The sequence below is a fragment of the Salmo salar genome, chromosome 16 (genome assembly GCF_965601325.2).
Source record: "Salmo salar chromosome 16, fSalSal1, whole genome shotgun sequence".
In the NCBI taxonomy this organism is placed as follows: Eukaryota; Metazoa; Chordata; class Actinopteri; order Salmoniformes; family Salmonidae; genus Salmo; species Salmo salar.
In genome coordinates, this window is record NC_138306.1 from 25,255,061 (window position 1) to 25,273,183 (window position 18,123).

General features: G+C 41.2%; 1 protein-coding gene across 1 annotated transcript in view; it reads right to left on the reverse strand.

The window, feature by feature from the left end:
* The window catches only part of LOC106573413 (C-Jun-amino-terminal kinase-interacting protein 2), a 39,506-nt gene extending 23,454 nt beyond the window's left edge, over positions 1 to 16,052 (reverse strand). Inside the window, exons 1-2 of the mRNA XM_014148434.3 lie at positions 15,414 to 16,052; positions 217 to 322 (exon numbers count right to left, since the gene is read on the reverse strand). Of these exons, the coding sequence (XP_014003909.3) occupies positions 217 to 322; positions 15,414 to 15,478 (171 nt within the window). The 5' untranslated portion in view covers positions 15,479 to 16,052. The remainder of the gene's footprint in view (positions 1 to 216; positions 323 to 15,413) is intronic.
* Positions 16,053 to 18,123: the final 2,071 nt, after the last annotated feature.

Here is an 18,123-nt window from a genome sequence, read left to right on the forward strand (position 1 = left end):
CTATAGGAGGAGCTTTTAGTTTACACAACAGTCATTTGAAGCCATCTGCAAGCTAATCTATTTAATGATGAGAGCAGAAAAGCCCCCAGAAAAGTTATATTAATTATAGACATGCTGTTTCACTACATTACATTGGTGTATGTATGTGCCTGTGTGTTTGTGTATGTGTGTCCATATGTGTGTGTGCATGCTTGCGTGCGTATGTGTGTGTTCCACCTTCTCGTATGGATCAGAGTCGTAGTTGAGTCCTATTCCACAGTCATCTGTGATTTCAGACAGATCCTCATCATCAAACTCCTCCAAACTGATGTCATGGGCAGGCCTGGAAGAACAGGAGGGAGAACGTTAATACTTACACGGTACACACATACACACTTGTGATTTCACCTCCAGTCCTCATGTACCTGACCACCACCCTTCAGAGGTGAGCATCTCTCTGAGTGATGCCCACACAGAGTGCTCCGACCCTGGGGACGACTGCTCTGAGATATGGCCTGTCACTCTATTTGGGTCTGTGCCTCACTCACCAGACACAAGAACACAGACATCCTCAATATTTTGCTTTGCTCTCTAAGCAGACAGAGGAGTTCAGCCATTATTCCCCATGTCCCCAGTTTACAGACAACAGTGCATGAGCTTATCATCTTGTTTTCTATAAACCATCTGCATAACTGTGGTCCATTAGTTACAACAGAGGCTCCGCTATCTACTCCATTAGTAAAATACTTTTGTAAGGCTCAGAGGGAAATGCTTTCTAGTGAGGACAGGACATTCCAGACAGGGCTTAGTACAGATGTATACAGAACTACTGTGAAGCAGTGTCAGAAAACACATCAAACAGTGTAAACGTAAAACTAGATCATCGTCAAACTGGGCAAAACTGCATACCATAACAGTGCTAAATCTGAAATCATGGCCAGATCATAAAACACTCGCACACAGAACTCCTGACCAGCAGCAGCCTACAACGTGATACAGGGAAATTATTTGGGATGTCATCCAATATGAATTGCTTTCTGAAAATAAACTATTTAGGCCTTTGTGAACTCTCCTAATTGTAATTAAAAAAAGCAACTACAGGACTGTTGCCGCTGATATCACTGTGTGTACAAACTATTTGACATCTTGGCTGAGTTGCAATGAAAAAGCCATATCTCAGACTGGCCAATAAAAATAAAAGATTAAAGGATGGGCTAAACAACACACACTCGACAGAGGAACTGAGCATCCCGGAGTCGCCTCTTCATTGTTGACGTTGAGACTTGTGTTTTGCGGGTACTATTTAATGAAGCTGCCAGTTGAGGACTTGTGAGGCGTCCGTTTCTCAAACTAGACACTCTAATGTACTTGTCCTCTTGCTCAGTTGTGCATTGGGGCCTCCCACTCCTCTTTCTATTCTGGTTAGAGCCAGTTTGCCCTGTTCTGTGAAGGAAGTAGTACACAGAGTTGTACAAGATCTTCAGTTTCTTGGAAATTTCTCGCATGGAATAGCCTTCATATCTCCGAACAAGAATAGGCTGACGAGTTTCAGAAAAAAGTTCTTTGTTTCTGGCCATTTTGAGCCTGTAATCGAACCCACAAATGCTGATGCTCCAGATACTCAACTAGTCTAAAGAAGGCCAGTTTTATTGCTTCTTTAATCAGAACAACAGTTCTCAGCCGTGCTAACATAATTGAAAAAGGGTTTTCTAATGATCAATTAGCCTTTTAAAATTATAAACTTGGATTAGCTAACACAACGTGCCATTGGAACACAGGAGTGATGGTTGCTGATAATGGGCCTCTACGCCTCTGTAGATATATTCCATAAAATAAATAAAAATCTGCCGTTTCCAGCTACAATAGTAATTTACATCATTAACAATGTCTACACTGTATTTCTGATCAATTTGATGTTATTTTAAATGGACAAAAAAAAAAGTTTCTCTTTCACAAACTTTTTAACGGTAGTGTAGGTCCTGGATGTCAGGAAGATTGGTCCCAGTGATGTACTGGGACGTACGCACTACCCTCTGTAGCGCCTTACGCTCAAATTCCGAGCAGTTTCCATACCAGGCGGTGATGCAATCAGTCAGGATGGTCGATGGTGCAGTTGTATAACTTTGCGGATCTGGGGACCCATGCCAAATCTTTTCAGTCTCCTGGGGGGGAATATGTGTTGTCGTGCCCTCTTCACAACTGTCTTGGTGTGTTTGGACCATGTTAGTTAGATGGTGACGTGGACACCAAGGAACTTGAAACTCTCGACCCGCTCCACTTCAGCCCTGTCGATGTTAATGGTGGCCTGTTTGGCCCTCCTTTTCCTATGGTCCACGATCAGCTCCTTTGTCTTGCTCACATTGAAGGAGAGGTTGTTGTCCTGTCACCACACTGCCAGGTCTCTGACCTCCTCCCTATAGGTGATCAGGCCAACCTCTGTTGTCGTCATCAAACTTAATGATGGCGTTGGAGTCGTAGTCCATAACAGTTTTCAAGCCATGCCACATCCGACGAATGTCAGAGCCGGTGTAGTAGAATTCAATCTTAGTCCTGTATTGAAGCTTTGCCTATTTATGGTTCGTGTGAATGCATAGCGGGATTTCTTATTAGCGTCCGGATTAGTGTCCCGCTCCTTGAAAGCAGCTCTAGTCTTTAGCTTGGTGCGGTTGTTGCCTGTAATCCATAGCTTCCGATTGGGATATGTACAATTAAATCGGCATGGCCGATTAATTAGTTCCAATTTCATAACAATCATCATTTTCATAACAATCAGCAATCTGCCTTTTTGGACGCCGATTACATTGCAATCCATGAGGAAACTGCATGGCAGGCTGACCACCTGTTACGCGATTGCAGCGTCAAAAGGACCTTGTGGTGGCAATGAGCCAAGGTAAATTGCTAGCTAGCATTAAACTTATAAAAAACAATCAATCAATCTTCATATAACTACAGTACACATAGTTGATATTACTAGTTTAACTAGCTTGTCCTGTGTTGCATATAATCAATGCGGTGCCTGTTAATTTATCGAATCCCAGCCTACTTCAACTTTGCCAAACGGGTGATATTTAACAAAAGCACAGTCGCGAAAAAGCACATTAATTGCACAAATGTATCTAACCATAAACACCAATGGTTTAATTAAAATCAATACACAGAAGTATATTTTTTTTAACCTGCATATTTAGTTAAGATAAATGCATGTTAGCAGGCAATATTAAGTAGGGAAATTGTGTCATTTCTCTTGTGTTCAATGCAAGCAGAGTCAGGGAATATGCAACAGTTTGGGCCGCCTGGCTCGTTGCGAACTGTGTTTCTTCCTAACAAAGACCGTAATTAATTTGCCATAACATTGAAGGTTGTGCAATGTAACAGCAATATTTAGACTTAGGGTTGCCACCCGTTCGACAAAATACGGAATGGTTCTGTATTTCACTGGAAGAATAAACGTTTTTTTTTTCTAAATGATAGTTTATGGATTTGACCATATTACTGACCAAAGGCTTGTATTTCTGTGTGTTTATTATGATTAAGTCTATGATTTGATACAACAGTCTGACTGAGCGGTGGTAGGCAGCAGCAGGCTCGTATGCATTAATTCAAACAGCACTTGACTACGTTTGCCAGCAGCTCTTAACAATGCTTGAGGCACAACGCTGTTTATGACTTCAAGCCTATCAACTCCCGAGATTAGGCTGGCACTAATAAAGTGCCGATAAGAACATCCGATAGTCAAAGGTATATAAAATAGAGGGAAATAGTCGACGCGTCATAATTCATATAACTACAACCTAAAACTTCTTAACTGGGAATATTGAACCACCAGCGTTCATATGTTCTCATGTTCTGAGCAAGGAACTTAAACGTTAGCTTTTTTTACATGGCACATATTGTACTTTTACTTTCTTCTCCAACTCTGTGGTTTTGCATTATTTAAACCAAATTGAACATGTTTCATTATTTATTTGAGACTAAATAGATTTTATTTATGTATTATATTAAGTTAAAATAGAAAAGTTCATTGTTCATTCAGTATTGTTGTAATTGTCAATACTACAAATATCTATAAAAAAATATATAAAAAAAATAATTTTAAAAAAATTAAAAAATTTGCCGATTAATCGGTATCGGCTATTTTTGGTCCTCCAATAATCAGTATCTGCGTTGAAAAATCATAATCGGTCAACCTCTAGTACCGTCACTGTGGGGACAACGTCGTCGATGCACTTATTGATGAAGCCAGTGACAGAGGTCAAATCAAATCAAACTTTATTGGACACATACGCATGATTAGCAGATGTTATTGCAGGTGTAGTGCAATGCTTGTGCTTCTAGCTCCGCCAGTGCAGTAATATCTAACAAGTAATATCTAACAAATTACACATGTAGCCAACACACATCTAAATAGGAATGAATTAAGGCTATATACACTGCTCAAAAAAATAAAGGGAACACTAAAATAACATCCTAGATCTGAATGAATGAAATAATCTTATTAAATACTTTTTTCTTTACATAGTTGAATGTGCTGACAACAAAATCACAAAAATAAATCAATGGAAATCCAATTTATCAACCCATGGAGGTCTGGATTTGGAGTCACACTCAAAATTAAAGTGGAAAACCACACTACAGGCTGATCCAACTTTGATGTAATGTCCTTAAAACAAGTCGAAATGAGGCTCAGTAGTGTGTGTGGCCTCCACGTGCCTGTATGACCTCCCTACAACGCCTGGGCATGCTCCTGATGAGGTGGCGGATGGTCTCCTGAGGGATCTCCTCCCAGACCTGGACTAAAGCATCCGCCAACTCCTGGACAGTCTGTGGTGCAACGTGGCGTTGGTGGATGGAGCGAGACATGATGTCCCAGATGTGCTCAATTGGATTCAGGTCTGGGGAACGGGCGGGCCAGTCCATAGCATCAATGCCTTCCTCTTGCAGGAACTTCTGACACACTCCAGCCACATGAGGTCTAGCATTGTCTTGCATTAGGAGGAACCCAGGGCCAACCACACCAGCATATGGTCTCACAAGGGGTCTGAGGATCTCATCTCGGTACCCAATGGCAGTCAGGCTACCTCTGGCGAGCACATGGAGGGCTGTGCAGCCCCCAAAGAAATGCCACCCCACACCATGACTGACCCACCACCAAACCGGTCATGCTGGAGGATGTTGCAGGCAGCAGAACGTTCTCCACGGCGTCTCCAGACTGTCACGTCTGTCACATGTGCTCAGTGTGAACCTGCTTTCATCTGTGAAGAGCACACGGTGCCAGTGGCGAATTTGCCAATCTTGGAGTTCTCTGGCAAATGCCAAACGTCCTGCACGGTGTTGGGCTGTAAGCACAACCCCCACCTGTGGACGTCGGGCTCTCATACCACCCTCATGGAGTCTGTTTCTGCACATTTGTGGCCTGCTGGAGGTCATTTTGCAGGGCTCTGGCAGTGCTCCTCCTGCTCCTCCTTGCACAAAGGCGGAGGTAGCGGTCCTGCTGCTGGGTTGTTGCCCTCCTCCACGTCTCCTGGTGTACTGGCCTGTCTCCTGGTAGTGCCTCCATGCTCTGGACACTACGCTGACAGACACAGCAAACCTTCTAGCCACAGCTCGCATTGATGTGCCATCCTGGATGAGCTGCACTACCTGAGCCACTTGTGTGGGTTGTAGACTCCGTCTCATGCTACCACTAGAGTGAAAGCACCGCCAACATTCAAAAGTGACCAAAACATCAGCCAGGAAGCATAGGAACTGAGAAGTGGTCTGTGGTTACCACCTGCAGAACCACTCCTTTATTGGGGGTGTCTTGCTAATTGCCTATTATTTCCACCTGTTGTCTATTCCATTTGCACAACAGCATGTGAAATGTATTGTCAATCAGTGTTGCTTCCTAAGTGGACAGTTTGATTTCACAGAAGTGTGATTGACTTGGAGTTACATTGTGTTGTTTAAGTGTTCCCTTTCTTTTTTTTGAGCAGTATACATAAAGTTGAAGTCAGAAGTTTACACGGGGTGGCAGAATCATGTCGTGGGGGTGCTTTGCTGGGTCTCCCAAATGGACAATGAGCCCAAGCATACTTCCAAAGTTGTGGCAAAATGGCTTAAGGGCAGCAAAGTCAAGGTATTGGAGTGGCCATCACAAAGCCCTGACCTCAATACCATAGAAAATGTGTGGGCAGAACTGAAAAAGCGTGTGTGAGCAAGGAGGCCTACAAACCTGACAAACTCCGTCAGGAGGAATGGGCCAAAATTCACCCAACTTATTGTGGGATGCTTGTGGAAGCCTACCTGAAACGTTTGACCCAAGTTAAACAATTTAAAAGGCAATGCTACCAAATACTAATTGAGTGTATATAAACTTCTGACCCACTGGGAATGTGATGAAATAAATACAAGCTGAAATAAGTTGTTCTCTCTACTATTATTCTGACATTACACATTCTTAAAATAAAGTGGTGATCCTAACTGACCTAAGACAGGGAATTTTTACTAGGATTAAAATGTCAGGAATTGTGAGTTTAAATGTATTTGGCTAAGGTGTATGTAAACTTCCGACTTCAACTGTATGGACGAGCGATGTCAGAGCGGAACGGACTAAGATACTGTAGAATAGTATAGAAAACAGTATATACACATATGAGATGAGTAATGCCAGATCTGTAAACATTATTAAAGCAACTAGTCTTCAATTCCTTCAAGTGGCCAGTGATTTCTAGTCTATGCCTATAGGCAGCAGCCTCTAATGTGCTAGTGAAGGCTGTTTAACAGTACTGGCCTTAAGATTGAAAAACGGCTTCTGTCTCTCAGTCCCAGCTTTGATGCAGCTGTACTGACCTCGCCATCTGGATGATAGTGGGGTGAACAGGCAGTGGCTCAGGTGGTTGATGTCCTTGTTGAACTTTTTGGCCTTTCTGTCACATCTGGTGCTGTAGGTGTTCTGAAGGGCAGGCAGTTTGCCCCCGGTAATGCGTTGGGCAGACCGCACCACCCTTTGGAGAGCCTTGCGGTTGCGAGCGGTGCAGTTGCCGTACCATGCGGTGATACACTTCTGACAGGATGCTCTCAATTATGCATCTGTAAAAGTTTGAGGGTTTTAGGTGACCAGCAACATTTCTTCAGCCTCCTGAGGTTGAAGAGGCACTGTTGCTCCTTCTTCACCACACTGTGTGGGTGGACCCTTTCAGTTTGTCGGTGATGTGTACGCTGAGTAATTAAAAAAATTTAAAATAACTTTCCACCTTTTCCACTGTTGTCCCAATGATGTGGATTGGGGGGTGCTTCCTCTGATGTTTCCTGAAGTCCACGAATATCTGCTTTGTTTTGTTGAGTATCCTTCCCCAGACCTGTGCCTCGACACAATCCTGCCTCGCACAATTCCTTTGACCTCATGGCATTGTTTTTGCTCTGACATGCACTGTCAACTGTAGGACCTTATATAGGACAGGTGTGTGCCTTTCCAAATTATGTCCAAATCAGTTGATTGGAGTCCACCTGTGGTAAATTCAAGTTGTAGAAACATCTCAAGGATGATCAATGGAAACAGGATGCAGCTGAGCTCAATCTTTGATTCTCATAGCAAATGGTCTGAATACTTATGTAAATAAGGTGTTTGTTACATTTGCAAAAATTTCAAAATACCTGTTTTTGCATTGTCATTATGGGGTATTGTATGCAGATTGCTGAGGATTTTTTTATTTCATCAATTTTAGAATAAGGCTGTAACATAACAAAATGTGGAAAAAGTCAAGGGGTCTGAGTACTTTCCGAAGGCACTGTATACAATATATACATTTCATGAACAAAAGTATGTGGACACCTGCTCGTCGAACATCTCATTCCAAAATTGTGGGCATTAATATGGAGTTGGTCCCCCCTTTGCTGCTATAACTGTATCCACTCTTCTGGGAAGGCTTTCCACTAGATGTTGGAACATTGCTGAGGGGACTTGCTTCCATTCCGCCACAAGAGCATTAGTGAAGTCGGGCACTGATGTTGGGCGATTAGTCCTGGCTCACAGTCGGCATTCCAATTCATCACAAAGGTCTTCAATGGGGTTGAGGTTAGGGCTATGTGCAGGCCTGTCTAGTTCTTCCACACCAATCTTGACAAACCATTTCTGTATGGACCTCCCTTTGCGCACGGGGGCATTGACATGCTGAGAGAGGAAAGGGCCTTCCCCAAACTGTTGCCACAAAGTTGGAGGCACATAATAGTCTAGAATGTAAATTGTACAACTGAATCTGGGTTGTTAGTGCAGGACAAGCCCTTCAATCAGAATGCGTTATCGGACATCCAGATATACCTACTTACATTTTGGAAGCTAATAGATTGCATTTACAATGAACAAAAATATAATTGCTACATGTAAAGTGTTGGTCGCGTATTTCATGAGCAAATTTTTGCCTAAAATGACATACCCAAATCTAACTGCCTGTAGCTCAGGACCTGAAGCAAAGATATGCATATTCCAGATACCATTTGAAAGGAAACAATTTGAAGTTTGTGGAAATGTGAAATGAATGTAGGATAATATAACACATTAGATCTGGTAAAAGATAAAGAAAAATGTGTTTTTAATAATGTATTATTCCAGCCGTGGCGAAATTTAGATTTTGGCCACTAGATGGCAGCAGTGTATGTGCAAAGTTCTAGACTGCTCCAATGAACCATTGCATTTCTGTTAAAAATGTTATATCAAGACTGCGCAAATGTTCCTAATTGGTTTACTAATAACTTGAAGTTCATAGCTGTGCACTCTCCTCAAACAATAAATAGCATGGTATTCTTTCATTGTAATAGCTACTGTAAATTGGACAGTGCTGTTAGATTAACAAGAATTTAAGCTTTCTGCCAATATCAGGTTTGTCTATGTCCTGGGAAATGTTCTTGTTACTTACAACCTCATGCTAATCGCATTAGCCGTCCCGAGGGGGACCCACCAATCCTGTAGAGCACAAAAAGCTTATTTCTCTCAAATTTTGTGCACAATTTTTATACATCCCTGTTATTGAGCATTTCTCCTCTGCCAAGATAATCCATCCACCTGACAGGTGTTGCATATCAAGAAGATGATTAAACAGCATGATCATTACACAGGTGCACCTTGTGCTGGGGACAATAAAAGGCCACTCTAAAATGTGCAGTTTTGTCACACAACACAATGCCACAGATGTCTTGAGTTTTGAGGGAGAGTAAAATTGGGATGCTGACTGCAGGAATGTCCACCAGAATGTACATTTCTCTACCATAGGCCACCTTCAACATAATTTTAGAGAATTTGGCAGTAGATCCAACCGGCCTCACAACCACAGACCACGTGTATGGCGTCGTGTGGGTGAGCGGTTTGCTGATGTCAATGTTGTGAACAGAGTGCCCCATGGTGGCAGTGGGGTTATGGTATGGGCAGGCATAAGCTAGGGACAACGAACACAATTGCATTTTATCCATAGCGTTTGAATGTGAAAAAAATACTGTGACGAGATCCTGAGGCCCATTGTGAGTCCTATTTGTTTTTAAGGTCTCTACGACCAACAGATGCATATCTGTATTCCCAGTCATGTGAAATCCATAGATTACTGCCTAATGAATTTATTTTAATTTACTGATTTCCTCAAATGACCTGTAACTCTGTAAAATACTTTAAGTTGTTGAGTTTATATTTTTGTTCAGTATAGAAATATGAGACATAATAATTGTAATCAGATGATACTATTAACATGTACATTTGATTGGTACCAGAATACATAGCAACCAAATCATGCTGTAATTGAAAATTGTACACCCAAGGTAGGCTACTGCCCCTTTAAAAGCTAGAACAGATTTTGTACCTTATGTTGTGATTCTCAAAGCGACACGGGTGGTGTGGTTAGCATGTTACGTTTTTACGATATATCGATTTTGACTTTGTAGCTGTGGTAACTAGTGACAACAGCAAAGTAGCCAAACAGGTTGACCACAATGCCTGTGTTGCGTGCGTGAGCATTGCAAAATAAATGTACACATACATGTTATTGAATCATTGCATCAACACTGCTCGCGCGCGTCAACGAGCATCTGCATAGCCAGGTGCTAAAATAGAACTTGGTTGTATTTGTGACGCATGACGCACTGCAAGTCCCGTCTCTCCCATCGCCTCATTGGTTTTTAGGAGCATATACCCACGTAGATGATTGAAAGATGAACTGAGGTCCACACAGTTGGTTGTGGTAATGCACCTTAAAGTTGGTTGCCAACCACCATATAAAGTCCAAAGAAGAAGAAGAAGCCTGAAGGAGGAGAGATTACTAGAAACGAACTCGGTTTACCCTTTTATCTTTATTTATTTAACCAGGTAGGCAAGTTGAGAACAAGTTCTCATTTACAATTGCGACCTGGCCAAGATAAAGCAAAGCAGTTTGACACATACAACAGAGTTACACATGGAGTAAAACAAACATACAGTCAATAATACAGTAGAAAAACAAGTCTATATACAATGTGAGCAAATGAGGTGAGATAATGGAGGTAAAGGCAAAAAAAGGCCATGGTGGCGAAGTACATACAATATAGCAAGCAAAACACTGGAATGGTAGATTTGCAGTGGAAGAAAGTGCAAAGTAGAAATAGAAATCTGTGGATTAATTGTCGGAGTAGAGGACCTTGTACATTACAGGTAAAATAACGACCCAATGTTTATATCACAGGACAAATTAGCAAGCAACAGCAAGCTAGCTAGCTGAATTGCCATACATGTTTAATGCTTTTCGACCTGTCCCAAATTAATATAGTTTCAGAGTTCGTTTTGATATTTAAACCTGTGTGTCCTGATTGCTTCTGGTGTAGGTGGACAAAAATCAACATCCGCGTGATGGCGCACTCGGACACGCACTCTCGCTCCCGGTCTAGTCAGCATGTTAGACTACACACGCTGAGCATCATTCAGAGGTGATATTGTCACCCATCAGACTAATCTACATTTAATATTGTCTTTACATATACTAAATAATGTGAAATTAGTTTTGATTTAGAATGGGCCATTATTATGCTCCTGTTGGAAGAGGGGCAGGGGAAATAAGTCATGCATGCACTTAAATAGCGAATGGAGGACGCTTATCCCGCGGTTCATTTTCATGCCAGCCAGGTAGGCAGGCTACTCCGGTTGTAAAGCAAAGCAATGTGCTTAATATTAGGATTGTTGAGAAATACATTTAGCCTATAGAAAGCTGATAGTATCCTCTTTAATAGAGGTCATCAAAACTCTGTTCTCACGCAATTGCATAGCCTATAGTAAATTTTGCGCAACCTGAGCTCATGGCTCTCATGAAGTGTTCGATTAGATTTTTGATTGCATTTGTATTGATGTCAGAGTGATTAGAGGATTACAGGAGCGCAGACTACCAGGCCATTAGTGACAAGTTTGGTAGCCTACTAATGACCATCAGCAACATCAGAGCACAGTTTTGGAGAAGCCTAGTTACCGTGACTAAACGATCACATGGAATTTGACTGCGGTCATGACTCATGAATGCAGATGTGGCAGTAACACGGTCACTGTAACAGCCCAAGGCGGGGCATATGTTGCTAATGGGATTGCATTCTACACTCTCAGCTCCTTCTTCTTCTTCTTCTTCTATCTAGAACCTAAAAGGGTTCTTCGGCTGTCCCCATAGGAGAACCCTTTGAAGAACCCTTTTGGGTTTCAGGTAAAACCCCTTTGGGTTCCAGGTATAACACTTGGAACCAAAAAGGGTTATCCTGTGGGGACAACTGAAGAACCCTTTCGTAAACCTTTTTTCTAAGTGTGTAGCTAGCTCTCAATTCTGGGAGGTGAATTTAGCGCTGCCAGGTCTCTGAGAGGAGTCCAACTCCACTCATGATTCCAGAACTCCACTCAGGAGGAGCAGCCTTGGAATAGAATGAACAATAGAATTAGTCCTGTGTATTCTTCTAAATTCTAATCATCAAAAGGAGGGGGGGGTGGGCTCCTTTCAGCTCCACTCCCACTTTATCTTTCTGTAAGAGATTCCTGGTGATGTAGATGACTAATATGACTCATCCCACTGGGCACAAACTGGTTGAATCAATATGTGTCAGCGTAATTTGTCAACCTTAGGTTACGTGGAATTTTAAAAATACATTGGATTTGAAAAAGTAATGAACAAAAATCATCAACTGTTGTTTTTAGGGTGAAATTTCAACCAAAGGATTCTGTCATCATGGTAACCACATTTCAACAAAATATGTTGAATTTTTACCTATAAAAACAACATCAGATCTTCTATGTTATATCCACAATCAGAAAAAAAACTATAGGATAGGCAGCACCCCCTACTGGTGAATGGATTTACAGCTACCATTTGGCCTTCCATCCAGGGTTTTAACCAAATTTGACAGACTATTACCAATGAGCTATCATGACAATGATTGTTGAGAGCGCTCCACTTAAACTAAATAGATTCACTGTTGCTATTGAAGTCATTCCAAAGGATAGGTTTAACAGATCAAATGAAATGTGACCATACTTTATCACTCATATTATCAACGATGCTATTTCAGCCTATATAGCATTTGCAAAGTAATCAACAGCTATTGTTTCAATTCAACAACAAAAAATAGACAATACAATAGGCCTAAGGTTTCAAGCTCTGGTTGATTTAAAATGTCATGATATTGAATTGTGTTTGGTTGTCAACGCAACCAGCTATCAACATTTGAAGATGAATCTTCTGCTTGGATAGTTCCATCCAAGTAGACTTAGTCTGCATTATTTGTAGTATGTTTACAAATTAATAATTGATATGTTGGATTCAAATCAACCAAAAATCTAAATTAAGGAATAGGTATAAATCAAATCAAACTTTATTTAAAGTTTTATTTTATTTAGTCCTATTCTTTAACATAGATTTTTGGTTGAGATGGAGACCAACATATGATGAATCCAACATATAAGTTATTAGTTTGTAGACAGACTGGGATTAAAGCCAGCCAGTCAGTGGCACAGATCGAACTATCCAAGTAGAAGATAAATCTCCTTCAAAACGTTGATATTTGGTTGCGTTGAAACACAAATCAATATCACTTTTGAAATATAATAAATAGCCTGTAGGAATAAAAAGTGTTGAAAAAAAAGAAGGAAGGGAAGTGCTGCTAAGGTACACAATAGTAGATGTTGGTAGACAGAAGGTACACTTTGATAAAAGGTGTAAATTGGTCATCAAAAAGGACCAAGGCACTTTTCATATAATTAATCAAAATGCCTTCATTTGTATGGCATGTTCAATGGAAAGAAAGTTTTAAAACTGATGTGTTTCGGCTGCATGGCCTTCGTCAGGGAGTAAAAAAATAATAAATAGACTATTAACTTGTCGACAAGTTTACAAATTGTATGTTGGATTCACGTCTCCAACAAGTTTAAGAATGGGATTAAGCCAGTGGCTCAGATTGAACTATCCAAGCAGTAGGTATATCTACTTTAAATGTTGATATTTGGTTGTATTGTCAACCAAACACAATTCAATATTACTTGTGTAATACAGTAAAAAGCCTCAAGTTAAGGCTATCTTACAAACTAATCTAACATTCAACCTTAAAATGAGTAACACATCCATGGCCACATTTTGTGGAGATCTCAGAGGACATCAGGACGAGGGTAATGAGAGCACATCAGTCTGGGGAAGGCTATAAAATCATCTCAAAAAGGTTTGAGCTCAGTCCACTGTGAGGCTAATAATTTACAAATTGAGAGCATTTAACATGACAGCAACTCAGCCTAGAAGTGGACTCCCTTCCAAAATATCCCCAAGAGTCACAAGACCAATAATAAATTAGGTAAAAGCCAACCCAAAAATATAATCTAGAGATTTGCAGACCTCCCTTGCTGCATCTCAGGTAACTGTGCATTCTTCAACAATAAGATAAACACAGAATCAAAATTGGAGGGTTGCTAGGAAGAAGCCTCTCCTGTCAAAAAATAACCAAACTGCTCGTCTTAACTGCCAGAGACCATCTGGACAAACTGAAGGTTTCTGGAAGTCCATTCTCTGGAACGATGAGTCCAAAATTGACCTTTTTGGTCACAATCAACAGTGCTATGTGTGGCAAAAACACTGCCTACCACCAAAATAACCTTATCCCAACAGTCAAGCATTGTGGTGGGAATGTCAAGATCTGGGTCTGCTTTTCCTCCTCTGGACTTGGATGACTCCACATCATTAAGGGAACCATGAATTCTGAGGTATACCAGGAGATCCTTGAACAGAACGTCAAGCCATCAGCTGGGACGAAAATGGGTCTTCCTACAAGACAACGAGCCAAAGCATTCAAGGAAATCTACCAAAGAATGGCTCAGGAGAAAGAAGATTTGTGTTTTGGATTGGCCAAGTCAAAGTCCTGACCTACATCCAATCGAGATGCTGTGGCAGGACCTGAAGTGTGCAGTTCATGCCAGACACCCGTCAAACCTCACTTACTTGGCTGAGCTCTGTAAGGACTGGGCAAAAATTCCTCAAAACAGATGTCAGGGACTGATTACTGGCTATAGGAGACGTTTACTCCAAGTTATTGCTGCTAATGGAGGTGCCACAAGCTATTGACTGAAGGTGTTCACATATTTTTGCACACATCAAATCTGAATTTCTGTTAAATAAACCACTTTTGTTAAATAAACAATGAAAATATATGTTTTGTTTCTGTCATTTACTTGGAATGTCTTTATTACGAATTGGGGTTGAGATAAGGATTGTATATGCTTATGTTAATATTTTATAGCAAAATAATGACCAGCCCTGTAGGGTCTACATGTTTTCAAGCAGCACTGTATTTACCCAAAACCATGAGCACAGACGTGAAGTGTTAAACTATCCAATCAACAATAGGTGGATACACGTTTTGTGGCTATTGATGTTAAATGAAAAGTGTAATCTATAGCCTATTGTAACTGAACTCACAGCACCCATTTCGGGCTATATTTGTCTCAACAGGGCGTGGGCCTCATTCCCTCCGCCTCTGAGGTAATTGAATCTGAGCTAGAGAATGCGCCAGCCAGGCGGGCAAACGACATGACCGCCAAAAATCTATAGCTTGTGAACATTCCTCCTCTCTCCCCTTTGCTCTTAAAGGCAGTTATGTGTTGTGTATAGTTCAAGGGTATTTTCTAAACGAACTCACGTCATGCGAGAGACAAAAACAAACAACCAACACAGCATAAGCTACGCGCTGCACTTAGTGATATACCTATATAACGACATAGAGCAGCAGCATCAGCATCCAATAGTACTATGTCTCATGTTGATAATAATACAATGCGGTAATATCAACAAAACTGACAAACATAGTAACTGTTCACCCCATCCTCTCACATCCGCCTGTATCACCTCCTCCCTTCAGTATTGAGCGCTCGATGATGGCCTACCCGCAATGCCCAGCCACCCTTCATTGCTCCGTCTGCGGGTTTGTTGTCTTACCTGCAGCCTGGAGGAGAGAGGGAGTGGAAGGTGGAGAGTGAGAACATCTCATCCCTGTCCGCCATCTTCCTCCAGAAACGACTCGAAATGACTGCAGATAAACACTGAGGGAGCGCAGTCCATTCACAACCGCGGAGCGCGACAGACGGACGCAATACGGACAACGCGGTTTCTCTCGCTCTCCCTCCCTCTATCCTACTTCCACGCTGTTAAAGATGCTCCTGGCCTCGACCTAGCCAAATCAGATACACGTACTCAACATCACCATCAAATCTGACTTGAGCTGCTGTCCACTCTACGGCCCGGAAATGACAGAGAAAAAGAACAACAATGCGGTAATCTCAGAAACAAATCGTATCTGCTCCCGATGCGGCCAGCAAGCCTGTCACACACACACACAGCCTGCCTTGCCAAATATCTGCTGCTGTGATGTTGCCTTTGAAACAAAGCAGCGGTGCAGAGAGGGGAGGTATAGGGGGTGATAAGTGGCAGAATTAAGCCTCGTGAAGAGACTGATACGTCTTACCAAGTCACCTAATGTCTTCCTAGCGCCATAAAATACCACCATGAATTAACATGGATGTCAATGGAGCCAAGTTTTTTTTCTACGGCATCAAACTGCCAACGCGTTCACGTGACACAGACACATGACATAGTGTTCACATCCTGTGTCAGTTGAACAGCTTTAAGTCTACATGTGTTACGAGTTAGTGTTAGTTTAAGTGTCTGTTTAGTTTATTATTAAAGATCTCACCATGAATGCCTTACAAACATCTACATGTACATGATTTTGTAAAAAATATTTTAATTGACAGATTAATCCATTTCATTTGTCAATTTAGCTAAAATAGGGATATCACCTCATTATAAAAATTATTAGGCTTGTTGATATCGCAGCCAGCCACCATTACTGTGTAGATTATGCCTATTTCTCACGTCAATATAGACAAGGGCTTCTTTGTTGGAGGTAGCCCAATTCAGAAATAAGAGGTAGCCTAGGTCTCTAGTGGTGAATTCAACTCGGACTTCCGATTTCCGACTTCAGTGCGTTCAAGACAACTGGAAACTCAACCAAAAAAAACGAGCTCAAACTGGGATTTTTTTTTTTTTTTGGAACGGTCATCCAACTCAGAATTCCTATTCAGAAACTCTGGCATTCTTTCTTTGACCTGAAAATCGCTGATGACATGATTTTACCTTGTTTTTTCCCCAGAGTTCCCAGTTTAACAGACACAATCAGTCACCATGCAATCCGTAGGCTATACATTTCTGTGGAGACGTCTTATGGTTAAAAGAAGGACTCGAATTGAGGGGCTAATTGAGGATATAGGCCTAACCCTTGTTATGGAGTCAGGCAAAAAGCATATGCTACCCCTTGTTTGCTTATCCTCAGAAAAAACAATGGACCAGAATATATAAAGCGATCTAGGCTACAACAATTATTAACTCCACTAATATTTCCGCATGGTCTACTAGCCAATCAAAGGTCTTGCTCAGCCTCAACATCACAGGAAAATGTGGTTGGTTTATTAAATGCTCCGCAATGTAGAATGTTAGTGGTAGGTTATGCTTACCGCAAAAGACCAAAAAGCTAGAATCGGTATGGGTCAATGCATAAACCAAACAGTTTAACAGATAAAAACTTTTTATTCAGGAGAATCGCATTGAATCAGGCTATTTCATTGCCATTGGGTTCTTACGAATAACCTTAGGCTAAACGGAACTGAAAACACCCCAGGCTGTTTTGATCACAGATCACGATGAAGCCTGAACATTTCCGCTGTTTGTCATTGATTTAGCCCACAATCGCCTACAGATTTGATACACATGAAGACCTATATTTAATCTGGATTTGACAAAAAATAGCCTGAATAGGATCCTTACTTTTCCCCACGTTAGGTTTGTTACCAATTAGGCTAAATGTATTCCTATTAATTTTCATAGGCTAACCATTGTGATTATTGTTATTTACCGTCTTCTGATTTTTATAAATAAACAGGCATTGGGGTAAAAATAATATAATAATATAATTTTGATGCCCCCCACACACATCAATGATACCTTACAGATCACAAAGTCAGCTAATTTCCACTCTGTTCATAAGCAAATACATTTGATTCATAAACTGGCTTGTCTTGCTGGCATGTTTTCATTTTAAACAGGCCTTCGCTTATCTACACTGAAATAATATTATTTCAGTACTCCACTATTATTATTATACAGTGAGGGAAAAAAGTATTTGATCCCCTGCTGATTTTGTACGTTTGCCCACTTACAAAGAAATGATCAGTCTATAATTTATTGGTAGGTTTATATGAACAGTGAGAGACAGAATAACAATAAAAAAATCCAGAAAAACGCATGCCAAAAATGTTATAAAATTATTTCCATTTTAATGAGGGAAATAAGTATTGACCCCTCTGCAAAACATGACTTAGTACTTGGTGGCAAAACCCTTGTTGGCAATCACAGAGGTCAGACGGTTTGCACAAATCTCAGGAGAGATATTGTCCCACTCCTCTTTGCAGATCTTCAACAAGTCATTAAGGTTTCGAGGTTGACGTTTGGCAACTCAAACCTTCAGCTCCCTCCACAGATTTTCTATGGGATTAAGGTCTGGAGACTGGCTAGGCCACTCCAGGACCTTAATGTGCTTCTTCTTGAGCTACTCCTTTGTTGCCTTGGCCGTGTGTTTTGGATCATTGTCATG